This window comes from Ahaetulla prasina, chromosome 7 (assembly GCF_028640845.1).
Source record: "Ahaetulla prasina isolate Xishuangbanna chromosome 7, ASM2864084v1, whole genome shotgun sequence".
Taxonomy (NCBI): Eukaryota; Metazoa; Chordata; class Lepidosauria; order Squamata; family Colubridae; genus Ahaetulla; species Ahaetulla prasina.
In genome coordinates this window covers 79,371,249-79,393,742 of record NC_080545.1, presented here as the reverse complement: position 1 = coordinate 79,393,742, position 22,494 = coordinate 79,371,249, and the positions used below count along the sequence as shown (strand labels likewise).

The window sequence follows — 22,494 nt, the reverse complement described above, 5'->3', positions numbered from 1 at the left end:
TAAGTTAGTTGACTGATTCAATCAAGTCAACCATTCCATCTGGTTGAATGGTATCAACGATGACCTCGATCATCATTTCAAGTTTTCAGAAAGAAGCTTTTTCCAGACTAAGCCCAGAGATACCAGCACCTTCTGCATACAGAACATGTGCTGTGCCAGTGAGGTCTAGTTCTTTTCTTCATTTGCCAATCTCACATCTTTGTTTTCTTTCTTTTTTTTTTCTTTCCTCTGCAGGCTTAAACAGGCATTCAATCAACAGATGCAGAAATGAATAACTCCACGAACATAAGTTATTTGGAGGACAGAATGACCCTGCCAAGTCCTTATAAAACAGTTGAGGTTGTCTTCATTGTCCTGGTGGCTGGGTCCCTCAGCCTGGTAACCATCATTGGGAACATCCTGGTTATGGTGTCCATAAAAGTCAACAGGCACCTACAAACTGTCAACAATTACTTTCTTTTCAGCTTGGCCTGCGCTGATTTGATCATTGGTGTCTTTTCCATGAACCTGTACACACTTTACACTGTGACAGGCTCTTGGCCATTAGGACCTGTGGTCTGTGACTTGTGGTTGGCCCTTGACTATGTGGTCAGCAATGCTTCTGTCATGAATCTTCTCATAATCAGTTTTGACAGGTATTTTTGTGTGACCAAACCCCTGACCTATCCTGTCAGGCGGACCACTAAGACGGCAGGGATGATGATTGCAGCTGCCTGGGTTCTTTCTTTTATCTTATGGGCACCTGCAATTCTTTTTTGGCAGTTTATTGTAGGAGAACGGACGGTACCTGATAAGGAATGCTACATCCAGTTCCTTTCCAATGCAGCTGTCACCTTTGGCACAGCTATTGCAGCTTTCTATCTGCCTGTTGTGATCATGACCATTCTATACTGGCAAATATCCCGTGCTAGTAGGAGCAGGGTTAAAAAAGACAAAAAAGAGGGAGGCCAAAACCAGGATCCAGCATCACCAAGTTTAGTTCAAGGTAAAATAGGGAAACCAAATAACAACAACCTCCCAACCAATGAAGATGGGACTGAACACAATAAAATCCTGAACGGTAAAGCCACTGGGGAGCCAGTCATGGAGAACTGTGTTCCAGCAGAAGAAAAAGAGAGCTCAAATGACTCCACTTCTGTCAGTGCAGGTGCTTCCAATGTGAAAGAGGATGAAGCAATCACAGAGAATCCCAGAGCTTCTGTCTCCCAAGTTAATGCAAAAGTGGAGAATTCTAAATTGACGTGCATTCGGATACTCACCAAGTCCCCCAAAGGAAATTACGGTGGTGGCTCTACTAATACTGCCGTGGAGATTGTCGCCACGGATGGACAAAATGGAGAGGAGAAGCAGAACATTGTAGCGCGTAAGATTGTCAAGATGACAAAACAGCCTGCCAAAAAGAAGGCCCCTCCTTCCAGGGAGAAAAAAGTGACCAGGACTATTTTGGCTATTCTGCTGGCCTTCATCATTACGTGGACACCATACAATGTCATGGTACTCATCAACAGCTTCTGTTCCTCTTGTATTCCCAACACAGTATGGACCATTGGTTACTGGTTATGCTACATCAATAGCACCATCAACCCTGCTTGCTATGCTCTCTGCAATGCTACTTTCAAGAAAACCTTTAAGCATCTCCTTATGTGTAACTACAAGAACATAGGAGCCACGAGGTAAAACCAGAATAATGGGCGGGGGGTTTATTCCAAATTGGGGGAAGAGAGCTCCAGATTTTATAAAACAATGCCATAGCACTTTATGCTCTAGTGTGAAATCAAGAAGCTGGAGAACATGACAACAAGATGAGATTTTGTGCTCCCTCTCCAATAACTGCACTTCACAGATGATGACTTTTGGATCTGCGAGTCATTTGGAGGGAAGGCTATAATTGAGTATAAGACCCTGAGACAATGTTCCTTCCTCTTTCATGGCAGAAGGGCTTTTGAATTCATTCTTCACCTGTGGACGCAACCTGTCCCTAAGAAATTCTTCTGAGCGAAGCTTTTGGGGGTTTATTGCTTTGCTAAAGGAAAAAAAAATTACACAAAAGCATTTCAGGAAGCAGAACTGAGTAGGTATAATCAAATATTCCAGCACCATTTTCCAGTTTGTGTGTTCATTTGAAACTGAGAAAAAGGGGAAAGGTGGGAGAGAGACATTTAACATACTGTACTTCATGGAAACTATAAGAAAAACTGGAACAGCAAACATGGAATAATTTCCAGTTTGTTTCTGAATTATTTATTAATATAACGTTATGGAAATACAAAAAGGGAAAGGGTTTGTGTTTAAGGAGTTTACTATTAAAACAGGTAATCCTCAACTTACAACAACAATTGAGCCCAAATTTTTTGTTGCTAAGGGAAACGTTTGTTAAGTGAGTTTTGCCCTATTTTACGACTTTTTCTTGCCACAGTTGTTAAGTGAAGCCCTGCAGTTGTTAAGTTAATAACATGGTCGTTAAATGAATCTGGCTTCCCCCATTGACTTTGCTTGTAAGAAGGTGACAAAAGGTGATCAAATGACCCTGGGACACTGCAACCGTCATAAATATGAATCAATTGCCAAGCATCTGAATTTTGATCATGTGACCATGGGGTTGCTGCAATGGTCCTAAGTGTGAAAAATGGCCATAAGTCATTTTTTTCAGTGCCATTGTAACCTTGAAAGGTCACTGAATTGTTGTAAATTGAGGATACTGTAGTTATCTCTCTTTTGTGGCTTTATTATACTTTGGGGGAAAATATACTTTACCTCATAATAAGAATGTTTTTCTGACAAGCTTCTAAAATATAGTACATCGACTTTCCCCAGCCTGATTCCCTCCATTTTTGTTGAGCATGAACTATTACGATGGTTCGGTGTTATGGCTAGGATTAAAATCATGCTGAGCCATACAGTGGTTCATCTGGGGTTTGGGTTTAGTGTGTTGTACAAATTGGCCATTGTGGTTTGTAAATGATGATTTATGATGTGGTATGATGTATCAACCCAAGCAGTGGTTTAGCAACCATACCATGGCTACCAAAGTTTTGGCTTAACTTGAGATGTGAATCCAGCCATCGTGCTGTAAAACTGCTAGAATTTTGATTGATTGATCATTTCAAAGGTATCTTGTGTTATTTGGACCTTTGTCCTTGGATCAGATTTTTCAGTTAAACAGAAGAAAAAGAAAAATGGAAATAGTACAGCATTTAGCACACCTTAAGATCTTTCTGAGGATCTTTTGGAAATGGAGTGACACTTCCAAAAAATAAAATGGGCAGGTTATATATGCAGCAACAATGGTACACTGAATAGACATTAACAACGAATGTGATTGTGTAGGTTCATGGTTCAGTTAGCAACTGTATTTCCTTTCCATTATTTGTTTATCAAAGATTCTGTTTCTTCAAATACATAATCTGATGAGTCATACTCCATACCCAGGGCTAAAACCTATAATATATCTTGAATTGTTAATATAAGACATGTCAGGAAATATTTCATGTTAGGATATTGTCCTCTTTATAAAGCCAAACAAGGGAAATATGTGATCAATCAAGATCAGACGACCAAATGAGAGTGTTTTGCCTGGAATTAATTGCAGGATATGAACACCAAAGAGGCCAATTCTTGCAGAATACTCTTAGATGCACCAAAACAATATCCAACATTCTTGGCTTTGCTATATGTCCATCAGCCTCCGCTATTTTCAGCAGACATTGAGCAGACAATCATAAATAATTTCAAAAAAACCAGAATTGGCCAGAGTTCAAATCTACAGAATCTTTAAAGCATAATCTGCCAGCCCTATATGTTCATCACTATCCTGCAGACGTGTTTGCTATTATATCATTAATACAAATTCATGAAATCAGGTGTCCCAAGCATCATGTTGTTGATAAAGAAATGTAATCTTCATTATCAAGAGATATCCTATCCAGAATTTACCCTAAATAGTCAAGGTTGATGATATTATTTTAAAAGAAAAGCTTCCCATAACTTTTGGGATATTTTCCTTCTTTTTTCTAGTTAATTTTCTTTATGTATATCTTAAACTGGAATGTCTATGGAAATTCTCAATCATCCAGATCATGGTTGTCTCAAAGGTACTTTTTCAAAAGGCAACTGGACTTCCTTTATTTTTTTTATTTATTTTTTTTGGAAGATATTTTACTTCTCATCCAAGAAGGTTCTTAAATTCTTCAAGTTAAAATTGAAGAAATCTCTTGGATGAGAAGTGAAATGCCTTCCAGAAAAAAACAAAGAAAGTCCAGTTGCCTCTTGAAAAAAACACTTTTGGGACTTAAACTGGAACAGCATATACATTTAGATTTCTAGCCATGCCATATTTGTAATGGATTGGTTTTTATCCTAAACTGCCTATATTTGAAAAATATGAAGAGGGAGAAAAATACTAGAAGAATGGAAGGGGCAGAAGTCATTCTCCAACCATATCCATCAGAAAATGTATAGAAGATTTGGCCATTACAATACTAGTTGGAGTTATAAAGCTATTACATAAAATTGCTTTATATAATGAGTGATGAGGAGGAAGGCTTAAATGATTCTTAGAGCTATGCATGGTTTTGAGAGGTGTTTTACTTTCAAGAAGATTCAAGTGCGGGCATTCTCTGGAAGTCCTTTGGGAAGCAACCAGGACTGCTTGCTTCTAAACCAAAGTAAAGGATTCAGGCAGAATCCCACCACTGTTCCAAACCTTTGGAGCTCTTCAATCACTGCAGGAGAAGGAAGGTTAAGGGGAACTTTAGAATACTATTACCTCCATAACACATATCTCTTCATCAGAGGAAATGTAGGTTGCTTTCCATAGGCCTGTTGTTCATCTGAATCTTCTAAGGCAGTGATGGAAACCTTTTTGGCACGCATGTGGAAACTGCAGCTGTTCTGTCCTCCTTCGCCTCCGTCCAAGTGATGGCTTAATTAGCCGGCACTATCAGCCCTGGCAGCAAAATAGCGAGCGTCTACCAAATTCTCTGTTATCTCCCTGGACGCCAATGAGTCACCCAGGAACAAACTTCAGCTCTTAGTTAATCAGTTGATTTGCCTGCTACGAAGAGACACAGCAGCTCTTGCTGCCTTTATATCCTGTGGGGTGTGGCTCCATGACGCAGCACTTCCTAGGCCTGCCCCACCCTTGCTTCTGTTGTTCCCTCCTCTCCTGCCTTCAAAACCTAGGGTTCAACCAAGCCTGATTGCTGTCAGCTGGGTCTGAAGGCGTGGCCTGGGGGGGAGTCAGGGGACGGAGGCCTCGTTATCTCTTCAACCTGGCCTGCCTCTGGCTCCAGCTGAGCCAGGGAAGCCGGTGCTCCTGAGGTAAGTCCTGACGGCCCTTCCCCCTCACTTTCCAAGTCACTTTCTGGCAGGAGGCCCGGCTCGGGGGGTGCAGACACAGCAGCAGCCCTGGAAACTCAAAGACCAGTGGCCGGTGGGCATGCCATCTGTTACTCTGGTTTCTAGTGTGCATGTGCGCCAGCCAGCTGGTCTTCGCCTGCCACCTGTTATTCTGTTTCTAGTGTGCATCTGGTGCATTCTGGTCTTCGCATGCACTAGAGCCCTGGAAACCCAAAGACAAGCTGGCTGGTGTGCATGTACGCACTGGTTACCTGATTTTCGGGTTTCCAGCATGCACATGTGCCGGAAACCCATGTCAGAGCTCTGGCCAGCTGGTCTTCGCATTTCTGGTGCTCTGGCACATACAAAGATGAGTTGGCCAGTGTGCGAGAGAAGGCACTGCATGCCACCTCTGTCACACATGCCATAGATTCGCCATCATGGTTCTAAGGCTAACTGATAAATGATAATATCATGACACTTCCATATAGTGACCATGCTGGATGACAAAAAAAATCTTGGTGAAAATGTTTGCTTCCTTTCACCTACAAGTAGCCACGTACTTAAAAGATCAGAGCTTCTGTGGAGCAGTTCAGTACGTATCTGCTTGTTCACTTCTAAAAACCAACATTCCTTCTCATCCAAGCACCTCAGTTTCACTAGCCCCTTTTTCTTGCACCTCAGTTTCACTAACTCATTTTTCTCACACCTTGCCATATTCCTAGACAAGTGACAAGGTAAATAGACACAACTGAGTGAGAAATTTGCTTTTCAGGGGATTTTGAATGAGGAAAAGAAGGAAAACATTGTGAAGAAACCGCCCACTGAATCTATCATCATCATGTTGGTTAGAAGAGCCATCTTTGCTAATTGTCACTATTAATATCCTAGCTAACGTTACTGTTTCATATACTGCTTCTCATCAGTCTGCTTTCCGAGACTCAATGACATAAATGATTTAGGACAAGTTGGCAACCACTTTCAGTTATGATTTGTACTTATTTGGGGTGGATGAAAAGAAGGAGGGGAGGTGACCAAGTAACATAACGATGAATTTGGCATAGTTTTCAGTTAGCTGTGATGTGCTTACTTTGAGATTTACATTGCCGTTTTCAACTGTTTCCCATTTCAAAATGGCGGAAATTTATAGTTTTCAACAGACTATGGTTGGAGGGGCTCATAGGGCAAAAAGAGGACTTGGGGCTACAAGTTACCCACTTTAGCCTTATTTCTTTTTGATTCCAAATTGGACAGTTTCCAAAAAGAGCTAAGGACACAGATACAGTATTTAGACATTCACAGATATATACATCCTTTGATCAGATGGCTAATGTGACAGTAGACTTTATTCCAATATTCTACCCATTTGTTTTTCATTCAGACTGCATTGAGAAATAGTGTTTGTCATTCTGTTTGAGTTAAAAGGCATGTGGAGCCTTATATAACATCTCTGGCTAAAACAACCTCTGACTCAGAAGCTGTTTTAGAATCGTTTACTTGGTTTCTCCCTGTGTCCCTTCATAATTTCTCATGAATCAGAATGATAAGTGACCATAAACTCACCAGCAATTCATGTCCCTGTCCAAACATGCTGAAAATAATTAAACCATGAGGGTTTACTAGGATTACCAATGCCATAGTTGTTATATTCCCACCAAATCAATTGCATGTAATCCAGATTTGCAGAAGTCTTCTCAGTATAAGGTAAAGGTAAAGGTTCCTCTCGCACATACATGCTAGTCATTGCCGACTCTAGGGGGCAATGCTCATCTCCGTTTCAAAGCCGAAGAGCCAGCGCTGTCCGAAGACGTCTCCATGGTCATGTGGCCGGCATGACTCAACACCAAAGGCACACGGAACGCTGTTACCTTCCCACCAGAGGTGGTCCCTATTTTTTCTACTTGCATTTTGACGGGCTTTCGAAACTGCTAGGTTGGCAGAAGCTGAGACAAGTAACGGGAGCTCACCCCGTTACACGGCAGCACTAGGGATTCAAACCGCTGAGCTGCTGCTGATCTTTCGATCGACAAGCTCAACGTCCTAGCCCCTGAGCCACCGTGTAGCTTCTCAGTATATCTTCATATAAAATAACTTCCTAAAGCAAGGATTTTAAAAAAAATAGTTATAGTCTGTATATTACAAGAAAAGATTGGACTGAATTCAATTCATAAACATAAAAATTTCTCAGTACATACTTTATTCGGATTAAATCTTGCATAGAATCACTTGAACCTAAAGATTGGTGCTTCAGAAGCCACAACAAACTCTCCTTTGATAAAACAGGAATGTTTTCTCAATGTGAAAAAGGATGAAAGGGACAAATATGCACATTTGGCTTACGTGCAGCTGGTTTTTGATCCTCCGAAGCAAAATTTGTGTCATCTTCTAAATGCAGCCATAGAAAATGGCATGCTAGAAAAGATTTCCAAGTCCCAAAGATTGACAAGTCTTTTAAACATGTCACTTCTCTGTGTGGAGAGGATACGGAAGAAATGCTCAAACGTAATCCTACTTGTTTCATCCCACCTCAGATATAAATTGGCTAACCTGTGCTTAAAAATAAATCTAATTTGCATCGTAATGAAACTGGAGGCATGTAGAGCAGGTTAGAGAAAATAAAACATAATAGCTGATTTTATTGGGCATAATAGGGGAAGCGAAACAGTAATCTACTGGATGATTTCTCCTTCAAGCACTCAATATTTATTAACTTACATTTAACTGGTGATTGTATTTTCCGTGCTAACCATATCTTACAATAACAGAATAACAGAGTTGGAAGCTTGCAGGTCATTTAATCCAACCCCTTGCCCAAGCAGGAGACCCTACATCTGCCTCTACCTAGGATCGAACTCACAACCTCCTGATTGTGAGGCAAGAGCTCCACCTCTAGGACACCGGGTCTTGTAAGTCCAGTACAACTTCTGGTTGGGTTTGCCAATGTAACATTATCACCTATAGCTATAAAAGGTGTACTTTCAGAATTTAATAGTGTCATCAAGGTGATATTGGTTTTACATGGAATCATTGCCATGTGAAGCTTGTTATTATTATATGTACATGGATAAGACATCAGACATCTTTCAATGTGTACCTACTTCTTACCAAGCAGTGTCAAATAGTTGCATTTATATGTTGCTTCTTTCTGGAGAAGAAAATACAATTGATATCTATTCTAGTCTATTCCTACCTATCACAGTCATTGCCATTTGTTTAAATGTCAGAGCTGGCCCAGGGCATTTTGATGCTGAGGTAGAGAACCAGATGAGATAGCAGGAGCTAACTACAAGAACTTTTGTTTCAGTTTTAGATAGCAAGTAATTTAGGGTTTGTGAGCTATACCAGATGACATATACTTCAGTTCAACAATTTGCTCCACTTCCTGCCATTTGCTGCAACCATCTCCTGCTTAACAATAGGGCTGGTATTGTACAAGACAGAATTTCAGAGTAGTTAAATCCCTCTGATGTCAGGAATGTTAACATGTTATTTCTCATCAGATATTAATCTCTGGGAAATTCCTTACCAAGTTGTTCTTTCGATCCCAAGAGACCCTCTTGGGATAGAAGGACTACCAAATGTCAAGTCAGATATATTGTAAATTAGAAGACAGGAATCTCTTGAACTTTATGCAGTGTTGCCGGTGAATTAAAGGAAGTGACAATGCTCTTGTAACTTTGAAAAGAACTTGATTTGGTGAAATCAGACCAAAGTAAAAGAAATGGTGGCAGATATAATTATTTGCAAAGTCCTGCTGGTAATATCATTGTTAAATCCATATCTCCATGGACAGCTTCAAGGGACAGCAATCAGAGGCCTCATTTTATTCTTCCAGTGTAATATCTGTTCGTTCAGCCGAATGAATACAATTCTCCTGTGAGGAGTTTTTTATTATGTTTCTTACTCACAGGATTGTGTACAAACGTCTGTTTCACATTGAAACACAAGAAAAAGAGAAAATGGGAAAGTGTCTCACTCATGGTTCACCACTTTTTGTAATATCTGAAGAGCCAGTCATCAATACCCATTCCATTGCAATTATTAGTTGTCTTCTTTCTAGTTTCTGATGATTGCTGATGAGTATGTCCCGGTGATATGTGAAATCATTGTTACTGGCACCCAGTTTAACCAAAGCACTTACGATCAACTTCTAACTGGCATATTAAAAGATCTGCCTACACTGATAATTCTAGACTTTGTCATATATGGGGAAAAAACTGCTATGGCCATCTTACCCAATGATCAGTCCCCACTTACATACTATCATTTTACGTCACTGTCATGCACATATAATTTTTTTTAATGGCTCGGCTGCCATAAAATATTCACATTTAGATTTTGGTGGGGAATTATTTTGTGGGAAGACTAAACTGGGCGACTTGTCCATGAGATGGGGCCTTTAAATGAGACAGTATCACTAAAGAATTAATCTCTAAGAAACAAAATGTCCATTGTTCGAATGATACCTGAACCATAATATAGAGCTGGAAGGGTTATTAAGTCTGCTGGATATAAGTATTTGACTGAAATAGGTGGCTGTGTAACCTCCACCCATCCTGTAAAAAACAGACCATGACCTATCTGGGTATTTAGTTTTATATGGATAGCAAACTGACTATTCTTGTAAGTACCAAACCTTAAGAGATATAGTCACAAAACCGTATGGAGAAAACAACTTTCCTAGGGACAAGTCTGTTTCCAATCCTGCTCGAATCCATCCCAGAAGATTTTGACACTCTTTTCATTTTAATTTGCTTATCATCATTGGTGGATTTAGGACTGAAAGAAAAAGTACCAGATTAGACAACTTTTCCAACCTTCTTTTTCTTAGGGATTCTGGACCCATTCTAACATATTTTCTACAATGGTAGATCAGAGCTAGAAGCTCAGCAAAGGAACAAATATTTTGTCTTTAGAGCTTCTCAGCTGATAGTTCTTTGGGCAAAGAGCTCCTTTTGCCCAACCTGCCAATCGGTTTGCTTTCTACAGCAATGTGGGGGACTTGATTACGTAGAACCAGGGGTGAAATGTTAGGACCTGCCATTAAGAGGAATTTCAGGAAATTCTCAGTCCTTGCCCCTCAAAATCTGGCAATGCTCTATTGAGGGGAAACAATTGTGAAGAGATTTACTGCTCTTGATCAGCAGTTTTTGGAAAAGAGAAAAATGTTCTCAAAACTACTTTATAAAGAAGCTCCTAGATTACCGGACTTTCTGACATCCATCTATATTTGCTGTCAGAATTAAGGCGCATATAACCTGACACAGTTCCACCCAAGCTACTGCAGTTCTACTGGCTCAGTTACAATAAATTTCATTTGATATTTCATACAAGTGATGCAATAGTATTGGGAAGCTTCACTGCCTAGTTGGTTTGCTATATTGTTATCTATTTGTACGAATGAGTATAGAGATGAAGTGTAAGTAGCTGCTGTGGTGTGCAGTGGTGGTATTCAATTTTTTTTTACTGCCGGTTCTGATGGTGTGGCTTGGTGGGTGTGGCAAAATCTCCATTCCCACCCCACTCCTGGGGGAAGGATATTGCAAAATCTCCATTCCCACCCCACTCTGGGGCCATCCAGAGGTGGTATTTGCCGGTTCTCCAAACTACTCAAAATTTCTGCTACCGGTTCTCCAGAACCTGTCAGAACCTGCTGAATGGCACCCCTGGTGGTATGGTTTTTCTATTGATTTAACCCAGGTGAATAGTCTTCCTAACCATGTAGCAAGTGACCTTCCCCCATCTCTCCCCAAAAGTGGCCTTGCATTTGGAAAAAAAACCAACACCCTAACTACGCAGTTGATCAACCACATAATTAATTTTGCTGGGATAATTATGAAAGCGTGATTGATTGAACACATAATTTCCCATTATTAAGTATACAGGAGAAAGGATCTTGTTAATTGTTATAAATTGATCTATTCATAGGCAGCAAAAATAATGTAGTCACCGACTTCCCCACAAAATGAGATTGCTTTATATATCTATATGTAACACAAAATATGAAATCACACTGAAAATCCTGATCCCAAATGTATTTGCTTACATATTTGATGCATTCATCATTTCAACAAGTGTTTTGGGAAATGATAATATAAAAATAAGTAATGGAAGGATAAAGATGAGTCATTTTTTAATTTCAGTTTCTCAAAGGGGACATAGTGACAGCAAGTGGATTCTTTTCTATCGTCCCATCACATCTTGGAGGATAAATGATATTTAGATGTCATGAATAATTCCATCCCATTTTTACAATTACCCCACAAAGACAGCCATCCTGTGGTGAACTACAAAATGGTAACAATAAGGGGCTGTGGGTGATCATTAATAAATGGACTTTCAACAATTTATTCTATTCTAATGTCAAACTAAGGAGTCTGATTAATGCATTTGTAAATATCCTACCAGTAGCGTGTTTCAACATGACCAAAAATAACTTGGCCTGTGTACAGTTATAGTACAATATATCTAACATTGTTGAACTTCAGTTAGAATGTAAATAAAACTATATGAATGTCTGGTTACTCTTCAAACTATGTACAAGGAAGAGTGCAATCCTCGATATTTTTTTTAAGAAAAATTGTTTGGTTTTTTTAAAAAATCCTGTTGTTTTTTTACAAAGGCCAGAATTAAAAATTGCTGTAAAAGTGAAAAGTTTCATTACTTGCAAAAGATGCTTGGACACATGCAACAAGGAAGAACATAAACTGATTTATAATTAGCAAGGCTTCCAAGTACTGGCTATATTCTTAATAATGCCATATATTTGGTCTCATTAAAATAAGCACAAATTTATGGTTGACTTCATGAAGCCAAACCACAGTAATATACATATATGCATATATATATATATATATAATATAAATAATAGCTATATATTTATATAATCTGTATAGATATATATATTATTTAAACCATATTCATGCAAGAAAGACTGATAAAGAGAAATACCTCTGAGAATCTACATAAAGTTTCCAGCCAATCAAAAATGGAGGGAAGAAATACGACCACTGTAATCAAATGTCGGAACTTCACAACACGTTATGCCAGATATGAAGAGCTGCAACCTGTCAAGAGGCCAGGGCTCTGACATCAACGACCTCGTGCAGGGCCGAACTGAAAAGAATATTTTGGAGACACAATTGAAATTCCAAAACTACCCTACATGCAATATGTATGTGCGTACTTCTACCAAGTTGTATTCCTAGTTTGAGCATTACATTAAGATGCAAGATATATGAGCAACTAATAAACATGTTTTTGTATGTGTTACCTCTGCTTCTTCTTCCACCATCTTGCGAGGTTTTGTACAAACACTCCCTGGTAAAGATTATTTTTGCAACAGTTCTCATATTACCAATCCAAATGTTGCTGTTAATTCAGCTGCAATAGAGATGTAGTCTCAACTGATGTGACAACAGCAGTAATTTGCAAAATAGCTGAGCAGCAAGTTCTGCATTTTAGATCTGGAATAATTTCAATGTCCATGAATGGAACTTTAGGGATAAATCAAAACAGGCTGTGCTTTCTTCCAAATTAATAGCAATGTGTCCTGAAGCCTCTTGACACTCTCTTATACAAAAATGAAGACTAGTAGACCTCCCAGTTCAATTATTTTATTTTGTTAAAACATTTGATCATTCCCAGTTGTTCTCCTTTATCTAAGCATGCATCAGTCAGGTCACAGAATGCCTCATTACATGAAGATTTTTGCAGACAAATGCAAAAGGAAGTCAGGCATAAAAAGGAAGGTTAACTTGAGGTCTCAAATAAAATAAGGAATACATTTTCTGAACTCAAAATATTATGTAGCAATTTCCTCATAGTGTCAACATAGTAAAAGAAGTATAACCTAATCTTTTACACCAAAAAAACAACACCCCACCCTCAAGATTTATTTATTTATTTATTTAGTATTTTATTTATTTATTTATTTGTCAAGCATCTATAAGATAACAGATAAAAGTATAATCATAATTTGAATACATAAAAAGAATACGAGTAAAAAGGGACATTAAGACAGGGGTGGAAGGCATGCTGGTGCGCTTATGCACGCCTCTTGTTCAGATTCAGGCAACAAGAGAAACAAAGCTATGAGAATTAGGAACTGGGAGAGAGAAGAACAAACAAGAGTTACAGAAAATGGGTCTGAGCAAATGCAATAACCCCAAACTTTTCAACTGGATGATGTCTAGTCATAATGAATTATAACTTCCATCAACACCAAGGAAGCAAAGTGGGTTATGTGTACTTTTGTTCAACGTCATTTTGATTGTGTGTTTAATCAATCAAAAACTTCTACTTTTTCATATTGTGTTCAGGATGATGTCCAGATGTTGCAACCCAAGAATGAGATAAAAAGAGTCTAAGCTGAACTGAAGACCAAACTAGGACGTCAGTTTAAAAAGGAACAAAACGCAGGTTGGGTTTGTTATGCAAGATCTAGATCAAGTATAGATACTGTACTGCACAGCCAGTGACGTCTGCCCTAACATTGTGATTGTAGCTATTCTGGATAGTCAAGAAACAAAATTTTAAAAAGGGAATAAAACTGTAATCTTATGCAAATTTGCTCATTGTAAGGCTGAACTTCTGCCCAGGTTTTTAGAAAACAAAAAGACAAAAAATGTATCCAAGTTGTAGCACAGAATAGCCCTTTCTCCTCTTTACTTTCATTTGACAAATTCATTGAAAGGTAATACTAATTTATTATAAAGTTATTACGTGAGGCTTTTTAAAAACACAACCAGACTGAGTGAGCAGATACAGTACTGCAAGAGCTTTTATCTTTTATCCTCAGTCTCCATTCATGCCTAGCAAATGGGTATGAAGATGGAAATCATACACACTTTCTCCATGCAGTTGGGAACCAGCATTGAGAAACAATTTTACATTAATTAAAATAAGATTATATCATTGTTTGTGTTTTCTTTTCAAGAACAGGCAAAAAAAAAAACAACCTTTGGAATAAATTATACGAGAACGAAAACTTCTGCCAGATCCAAACAATAAAGATGGCATTATATTTATCTGAAGAAAACACTGAATTTCCCCTCAAATACTTTACCTTTCAAATGGATTTACTGAGAATATGTTTTGCTGTTTAATTTTTCCTTTGGGACCAAACTGTTATATTCAGGGAAGTTGTATTTTGTTTCTGTTAGTTGCCAAGTTGTGTCTGACCCAATACGATCCCATGGACAACGTTCCTCCAGACCTTCCTGTCCTCTACCATCCTCTGCAGTCCATTTAAACTCATGCCTACTGCTTCAGTGACTCCATCCAGCCATCTCATTCTCTGTCGTCCCCTTCTTCTTTTGCCCTCAATCTTCCCCAGCATTAGGCTCTTCTCCAGTGAGTCCTTCCTTCTCATTAGGTGGCCAAAGTATTTCAGTTTCATCTTCAGGGCCTTCTGGCCTTCTAAAGAGCAGTCAGGGTTTATCTCCTCTAGGACTGACCGGTTTGATCACCTTAGTTGTAAGTATAGAGCAATAAAAAAAGTAACTGGGCTTTATCATTACGGTAATACAATTTTATCAATTTTGTTTCAATTTGTTTGAATATATATATATATATTGAACCTATATTAGGTTATTGAAAAATATTTTCTTTAATGTGTAAAAATGACCTTTAAAAAAACTGCAAATTTTAAACCGGGATTGTCAGTTTAACAGAGTAAGTGTCAAAATTATATTTCAGCCTGAGCATCTCTTAGAAATGACTTTCAACCTTCAACATTGGAAATACAACTGAAATCTCACAGAAAAGGAATCAAGTGTCTGTCCAGATATCAGCTCTCAAATATTACCCAAAACAAAAACAAAAAACATTTTTTTTTGCATTCAATCATTTGGATTTCATATATAATAGCAATAACAATAGCACTTAGACTTATATACCACTTCATGGTGCTTTACAGCACTCTCTAAGAGGTTTACAAAGTCAGCATATTGCCTCCAACAATCTGGGTCTTCATTTTACCGCCTTCCAAAGGATGGAAGGCTGAGTCAACCTCGAGCTAGTCAGGATCAAACAACCGGGCAATTCTGCATTCTAACCATCGTGCCACCACAAATAGGAGTAAAAATATATCCCCGATGCTGATTTTTTTTTAAAAAAAAAACCTTCATTATCATAGAAAAATTATAATTTGGATTTTTAAAAAAATCTGAAGCTCTGTCATTCCCATAGAAATGCTCTTAATTTATCAATTTGCTTAAAATAGCCTAAACGTATAAGGATAGGAATTCCTTAATTGCCTATATTGACGCAATGTTCATTTTCACAATATTTGTCTTGCCTCATGAATTCATTAGGATGTTAAATGCTTGTATCAGTATTTGTCTAAGACAGGGGTGTCAAACTCACGTCGTCATGGCGTTGCCACGTGATGTATCGCGACTTTCTTCCCCTTCGCTAAACCGGGCGTGGGCGTGGCCAGCGCGTGACACATCCAGCCCACGGGCTACAAGTTTGACACCCCTGGTCTAAGATAAACATCTGAAATAGTTACACGTATAAAGAAAAAGTTATTAAAAGGAATTTGAAGAGTAGGTAAAATAGAAGCTATCGAGATGATTCAATTATCCACTTCAGAGGGTTCTTTCCAGGATATATCTAGCAAAGTACATTCCACATATTTTCTCTCAACTGTGCATATTTCTTCACTGTGGGCAAATTCTGAAAATGGGCACATTCCACTCTGTGAATTGCTTTCTTTCAAAATTGGTTTCGTCTCTTTTCTTTCTTTTCAAAGCAGAGAACCCCCGTGGCAACTGGGTGGGTTTAACCCTTCAGAACTATTTGCCTTATTAGACAGAAGGGACAGTGAAACATAACAAGTTGCTCATCACTCATGCCAAATCAAACTTGAGCTGGTAATGACATTAAGAGCACTAATGCAGCTTGACAGCCTGCTCATATTAGCCCTTCTCCATCGATCTGCATTAGCATTTGTGTTAGCTAATACAGTATGCTACGAAAGTCACTTTCCAGTAATATAACTGCTCATGAATGCTAACTTGAAATGATAGGAGTTATGCAAAAGAGAGAGGCTGCTAATCAGATTGGACTGGCTAATATGACAGAGCAATGTGATTTCAATGTATGGTACAACTATCCACCCGCCTTTGCATTATGCCAACGAAGAGAATTCTCTGGGCAGATTTCCTTTGCATCTAGAAAATGCACATCTGGAGCGGAAAACCATTGTGCTTTTCCTTTCTCCATGGAGGCAGAGCATAATCTGAGCCAGGGTTCAATAATTTTGTCTCAAGAAACCAAACTCTACCTTTTCTGTGCCAGAGCGCAACACAGGGACTCTGAGTCAGAGCTCAACCCAGTGTTGCACAAAGTATTTCCGCTTGTGGAAAGAGGCCCTATAGTGCTTTAAATTTATTTCTTATACAGCCTTCTTTTATATGGACAATTATCACCTGATGTTCTTTTACCCTGAAGCTTCATTACCTAAAAATTTAAGTGTTGCTTCCCAACATCAAACCATAAACCATCTCTGTACCACACTAGTTCTTAGTGAAATTAATCTGAACCCTACACCTAAGCATGAGATCTCAGAATGGTCTTGTTTCTTGACTAATGCATGGAATTGAAAATTGTTTTGTTTTTGTATTGTTTTTTTTCCCAACAGTGAAAAATTCATGTAGGCCACCAAGACACCAAGACACTGTAACTACATCGCAAAAAAGGCCTTAAGAGTTGTAAACTTAATCTTGCGTAGCTTCTTCTCCAAAAACACTACACTACTAACCAGAGCTTATAAAATATTTGCTAGACCAATTCTTGAATACAACTCGACTGTTTGGAACCCATACCTCATTTCTGACATCAATACAATTGAACGTGTCCAGAAATATTTTACAAGAAGAGTTCTCCACTCCTCTGAATACAACAAAATACCTTATGCCACCAGACTTGAAATCCTGGGTTTAGAAAATTTAGAACTACGCTGCCTTCAACATGACCTGACTTTAACTCATAGAATCATCTATTACAATGTCCTTCCTGTCAAAGACTACTTCAGCAACAATACACGAGCACACAATAGATTTAAGCTTAATGTTAACCGCTCCAATCTTGATTGCAGAAAATATGACTTCAGTAACAGAGTTGTTAATACTTGGAATACACTACCTGACTCTGTGGTCTCTTCCCAAAATCCCCAAAGCTTCAACCAAAAACTGTCTACTATTGATCTCACCTGTTGTGTCTGCGCCCCCCGAGCCATGCCTGCTGCCAGAAAGTGACTTGGACAGTGAGGGGAAAGGGCCGTCAGGACTTACCTCAGGAGCATTGGCTTCCCTGGCTCAGCTCCAGGAGCCAGAAACAGGCCAGGTGGAAGAGATAACGTGGCCTCCGTCCCCTGACTCTTCCCCCCCACAGGCCACACCTCCAGCTGACGGCAATCAGGCTTGGTTGAACCCTAGGTTTTGTAGGCAGGAGAGGAGGGAATAACAGAAGCAAGGGTGGGGCAGGCCTAGGAAGTGCTGAGTCATGGAGCCACACCCCACAGGATATAAAAGGCAGTGAGAGCTGCTGTGTCTCTTTATAACAGGCAAATCCACTGATTGAGCTGATGTTTGTTCCTGGGTGACTCACCAGCGTCGTGGAAAATAACGGAGGCTCTTGGCAGACGCTGGCTATTCTGCTGCCAGAGCTGATAGTGCTAACTAATTAAGCCATCACTCGGACGGAGGTGAGGGAGGATAGAACATCACCCCATTCCTAAGAGGTCTGTAAGGGGCGTGCATAAGAGCACAAGCGTGCCTACCATTCCTGTCCTATTGTTTCCTTTCGTTATATCCAATTAATATAGCTATTACATACTAATATATATGCTTATATATTGTATAGTTATTTCATGCTTATGCTTATATATACTGTGTGACAAAATAAATAAAATAAAAATTAAAAAAAGATTGCAGGCAAAAGGAAAGCGCACTCAATTCTTACTACCTAAAGAGAACATGCACATGTGTTGTCCCATGCAAGATTGTCCACACTAGTTTTCATCCTTTTCATCTGTAGATTTGAAGTCTTAGCACAAAAAAATGTAATATCTGAAGAAGTCCAGAGACTTATTTGTCCCAATTATCATCATTGCGACTTATGCTTCTCAATGCCCTGGTTTTGTAAGAGCCAGAAACTCGAGTTTACTGTAGCAATTCATCATCATCAATCATCATCATTTTAGCCATTGTCTATCCGCGCTATCAATTATTTACCCACATATTGCAATAACAACTTACGTACAAGCAACATTAATTATCAGCTTGGAATGCATACGAGGAGTCAGAAAAAATAAGGCTCTGCTAATATCTCTCTTCTAACATCTCCTATGTTTTGTTCCCTAGTGATGGAGATTTCAATTTTTATATCTCATTCTCAAAAAATGGTTTTTCAGCTTATTTTATTGATAATGACCAAGGCCATTGTGACAATTTTCTTTTAATTTCCTCAACATTCTGTAGCGTCTTTGTCCATATTTCTTGATCTGTAAAATCTCTGCGGACTTGATACCATCATCTCCTGGGCTTCAGCTGAAACATGAAAGCCCAAAGAAATTGCCTGCTCTGGAGATGATTACACAGCAAAAGAGAGGACACGCACATCTTCCTGTGCTCAGCATGTTATTAAATTGTGCAAGGGCCCCTTGCCTCACTTACGAAACGTTCACTAAGTTTTTTTCCCTTTTCCTCACCGGAGATCAAAGCACAATTTCCTTGCAATCAAAATGAATTTTAAAAGAAAAAGATGCCATAAATAAAGGTTGACTTTCACTGACAGCATCATGTTTCCTGGCTGACATTACAGATGTGGGTTTTGCCATTGACTTCTTCCAGAAATTTTTTTGACTTCTCTATCTAGCCTGCCATCCTGATATTCCCTGGTAGTCTCTAAAGGACTAATCAGGCTTGACCTTCTTCATTTCCAAGCCCATACATAGTCAGCCAGATGCTACCATCTAGACAAAAATTGAATTATAATGATTTAATAAACCACAGTGCTTATTTCTGATGGAATAAGTCTCATTACACTCCGAGGCAGTGTTGGCAACCTGGATTGTAATGCCCTGGAAAATACTGGTAGCAGTAAATTTAGTTATCGTGAGCTTCTAATTAAGCACAGTATAAATGCAGAATAAAAACAGCAATTAGTACTATCACATACAACTACCAGTTGTAAAATCACAATATAAAATAAGGAGCTCTAGTCTAAAAGGGCCCAAAATAAATACATCAGCTGTGCATTCAAATGATTGATTAAAAAAACATAAAGACTTTACACTTTTAGTGCTTTTTAAGATTAAAAAAAAAATCTGACTTTAAACATAATTCTGAGAATTGATCCTGAAAAACTGGAGCCAAATGAGAAATGGTACTAATTTTTCCTTCCTGTTGATAACATGCTGAGATACTCATGCTGGAAGATTACTGCTTGAGACCTGAGTGCTTGATCTGTAGTATCCTACTAGGCTCTGTCTTGTTCCTTATGCTGCTTAACATCTATCTGAAACCACTGGGTACTTTGGAGCAGGATGTTGTCAACATACTAATGACATCCAGTTTTATTGCTTCCTACTTCTTAACTCCAAGGAAGCAGTCAGTAATCTTGGATGTTGCAAAATGGGCTAGATGAAGGAAAACAAACTGAAAATAAAACCGGAGAACTCAGCAGTACTGTGAGTAAGGTATAGATGAACTAAGAAATGAACAACAGGCTACCTTTTCATGATACCGAAACTAGTCACAGGGTACCAAGCCCAATTGATGCAAAACCCATGGCATAATGGTGAGAGGCAATGACAAATTGCAATATAGCCTGTGCTACACTGAGAAGGGGACACAGTGGCTCAGTGGCTAAGACACTGAACTTGTTGATCGAAAGGTCAGCAGTTCAGCCGTTCGAATCCCTAGTGCCATGCAACGGGGTGGGCTCCTGTTACTTTTCCTAGTTTCTGCCAACCTAGCAAAAGCACATAAAAAATGCAAGTAGAAAAATAGGGACCACCTTTGGTGGGAAGGTAACAGTGTTCCATGCACCTTTGGCATTTAGTCATTCTGGGCACATGACCATGAAGATGTCTTCAGACAGCGCTGCCTCTTCAGCTTTGAAACGGAGATGAGCACCGCCCCCAGTGGTGGGATTCAACCAGTTCACACCACTTCGGGAGAACCGGTTGTTAACTTTCTGAGCAGTTTGGCAAACTGGTTGTTGGAAGAAATCATTAGGGCAGAGAACCGGTTGTTAAATTACTTGAATCCCACCACTGACCGCCCCCTAGAGTTGGGAATGACTAGCACATATGTGCAAGGGGAACATTTACCGTTACCATTACACTGAGAAGAGTGCTGGTAACTCCAGCAACTCTTTGCCCTCCCTGTCCTAAAGGACTGCCCCCAAATTAGCTACCCAATATTTTTTTTGTGAAAAATTTACATGGTCTTTTAGTTGTACAACATACTTCAGCCATTACATTAGGACTCTAATATGTTTTTCCACATGAGAAGTTACACTTACAGAGAAGGTGGATGACTTGCAATCTACTTAGAGTTTCCAACACAAATTTTGTGGTCATCACAGCCGGTCAACTTCATGGCCCTTTTTTCTTCTAGTTTGATGGGGGAGATGAGTTAAGAGACAAAAGCTGCAGGAGCGGAGGTGTCCACTTCAGTTCTTAGAATCCCGAAATATTCTAACATCAGGCCAATTCTCCTGATTCAGCTTGTTTAGTCTCAAAACAAGATAGCCGGCACAAGAAATTTATCTACCTCTGTACTACAGGTAGTCCTCAACTTACAACATTCATACCTCAGGGGCTGCCACAAAGAAGAGAGAGTCAAGCTATTCTCCAAAGCACTTAAGGGCAGGACAAGAAGCAATGGGTGGAAACTAATCAAGGAGAGAAGCAACTTAGAACTAAGGAGAAATTTCCTGACAATTAATCAGTGGAACAACTTGCCTCCAGAAGTTGTGATTGCTCCAATGCTGGAAGTTTTTAAGATGTTGGATAACCATTTGTCTGAAGTGTCGTAGGGTTTCCTGCCTGGGCAGAGGGTTGGACTAGAAGACATCCAAGGACCCTTCCAACTCTGTTGTTCTGTTCTATTCTATTCTATTCTATTCTATTCTATTCTATTCTATTCTATTCTATTCTATTCTATTCTATTCTACTCTACTCTACTCTACTCTACTCTACTCTACTCTACTTTACTCTACTCTACTTTACTCTATTCTATTATGACAATTCAAAGTTACAATTACACTGAAAAAAGTAACTTATGACTGTTTTTCACACTTATGACCCTTGTGGCATCCCTGTGGGTCACATGATCAAAATTCAGACATTCAGCAACTGACTCATATTTATGATGGTTGCAGTGTCCCAGGGTCACATGATCAACTTTTGCCACTTCTGACAGGGAAAGTCAAAAGGGAAGCCAGATTCACTTAACAACCGTGTTACTAACTTAACAACTGTGGCAAGAAAGTGTAAAATAGGCAAACCTTACTTAACAATGTCCGACTTAGCCATAGAAATATTGGGCTCCATTGCAGTGTTAGTCGAGCATTGCCTGTACATCATTATTAAAAATGCATTTCCTTTATCCTTTATGCTCCAGCCATCTTTACAAGGCATATTTATGGAAAGTATGTATTAACAGTTTGCAGATCATTTCTCTCTACAGTCACACTTTGGCACACAATTTAACCTAATACGCATGATAATCTACTTATAACGATGTTTTGCCATCCTTATGTGCATTGTTGTAAGATATAAATGGTTCCAAATAGTCCCTGATTAATCTGCATGTTGCGTTTTTCCAATTTTTATTACTTTGGAGAAAAACATCTTTAGCACAAAAAGATCTCAAGAAAATAATTTCTCAAGCGAAGTCAGTTGAAACCTTAAAATTAATCCATTTCTAATCCCTGGGTTTTATTTTAGTGGACAGTGAGCCCCTTATACATGTATTCCATTAATCTTGTCCCTTCCTCAACAAACTCAAGGTGCTTTTCTTCCTTTTTTATCAACCAAATATCTCTCTGATATGAAGTTCTCTATAATTTTAATTTCATTTAGTAGGTATCTAGATTTTTCAGCTCAGATATTCTATTAATATGAAAAGGATAAGGATA

At 38.9% G+C, this 22,494-nt stretch overlaps 1 protein-coding gene across 1 annotated transcript; it reads left to right on the top strand.

Annotated features, from left to right (window-relative positions):
* The first annotated feature begins 267 nt into the window (after positions 1-267).
* CHRM2 (cholinergic receptor muscarinic 2) lies at positions 268-1,677 on the top strand. Its single transcript, XM_058190968.1, has one exon. It carries the CDS (start codon positions 268-270, stop codon positions 1,675-1,677), a length of 1,410 nt encoding a protein of 469 aa, XP_058046951.1.
* Positions 1,678-22,494: the final 20,817 nt, after the last annotated feature.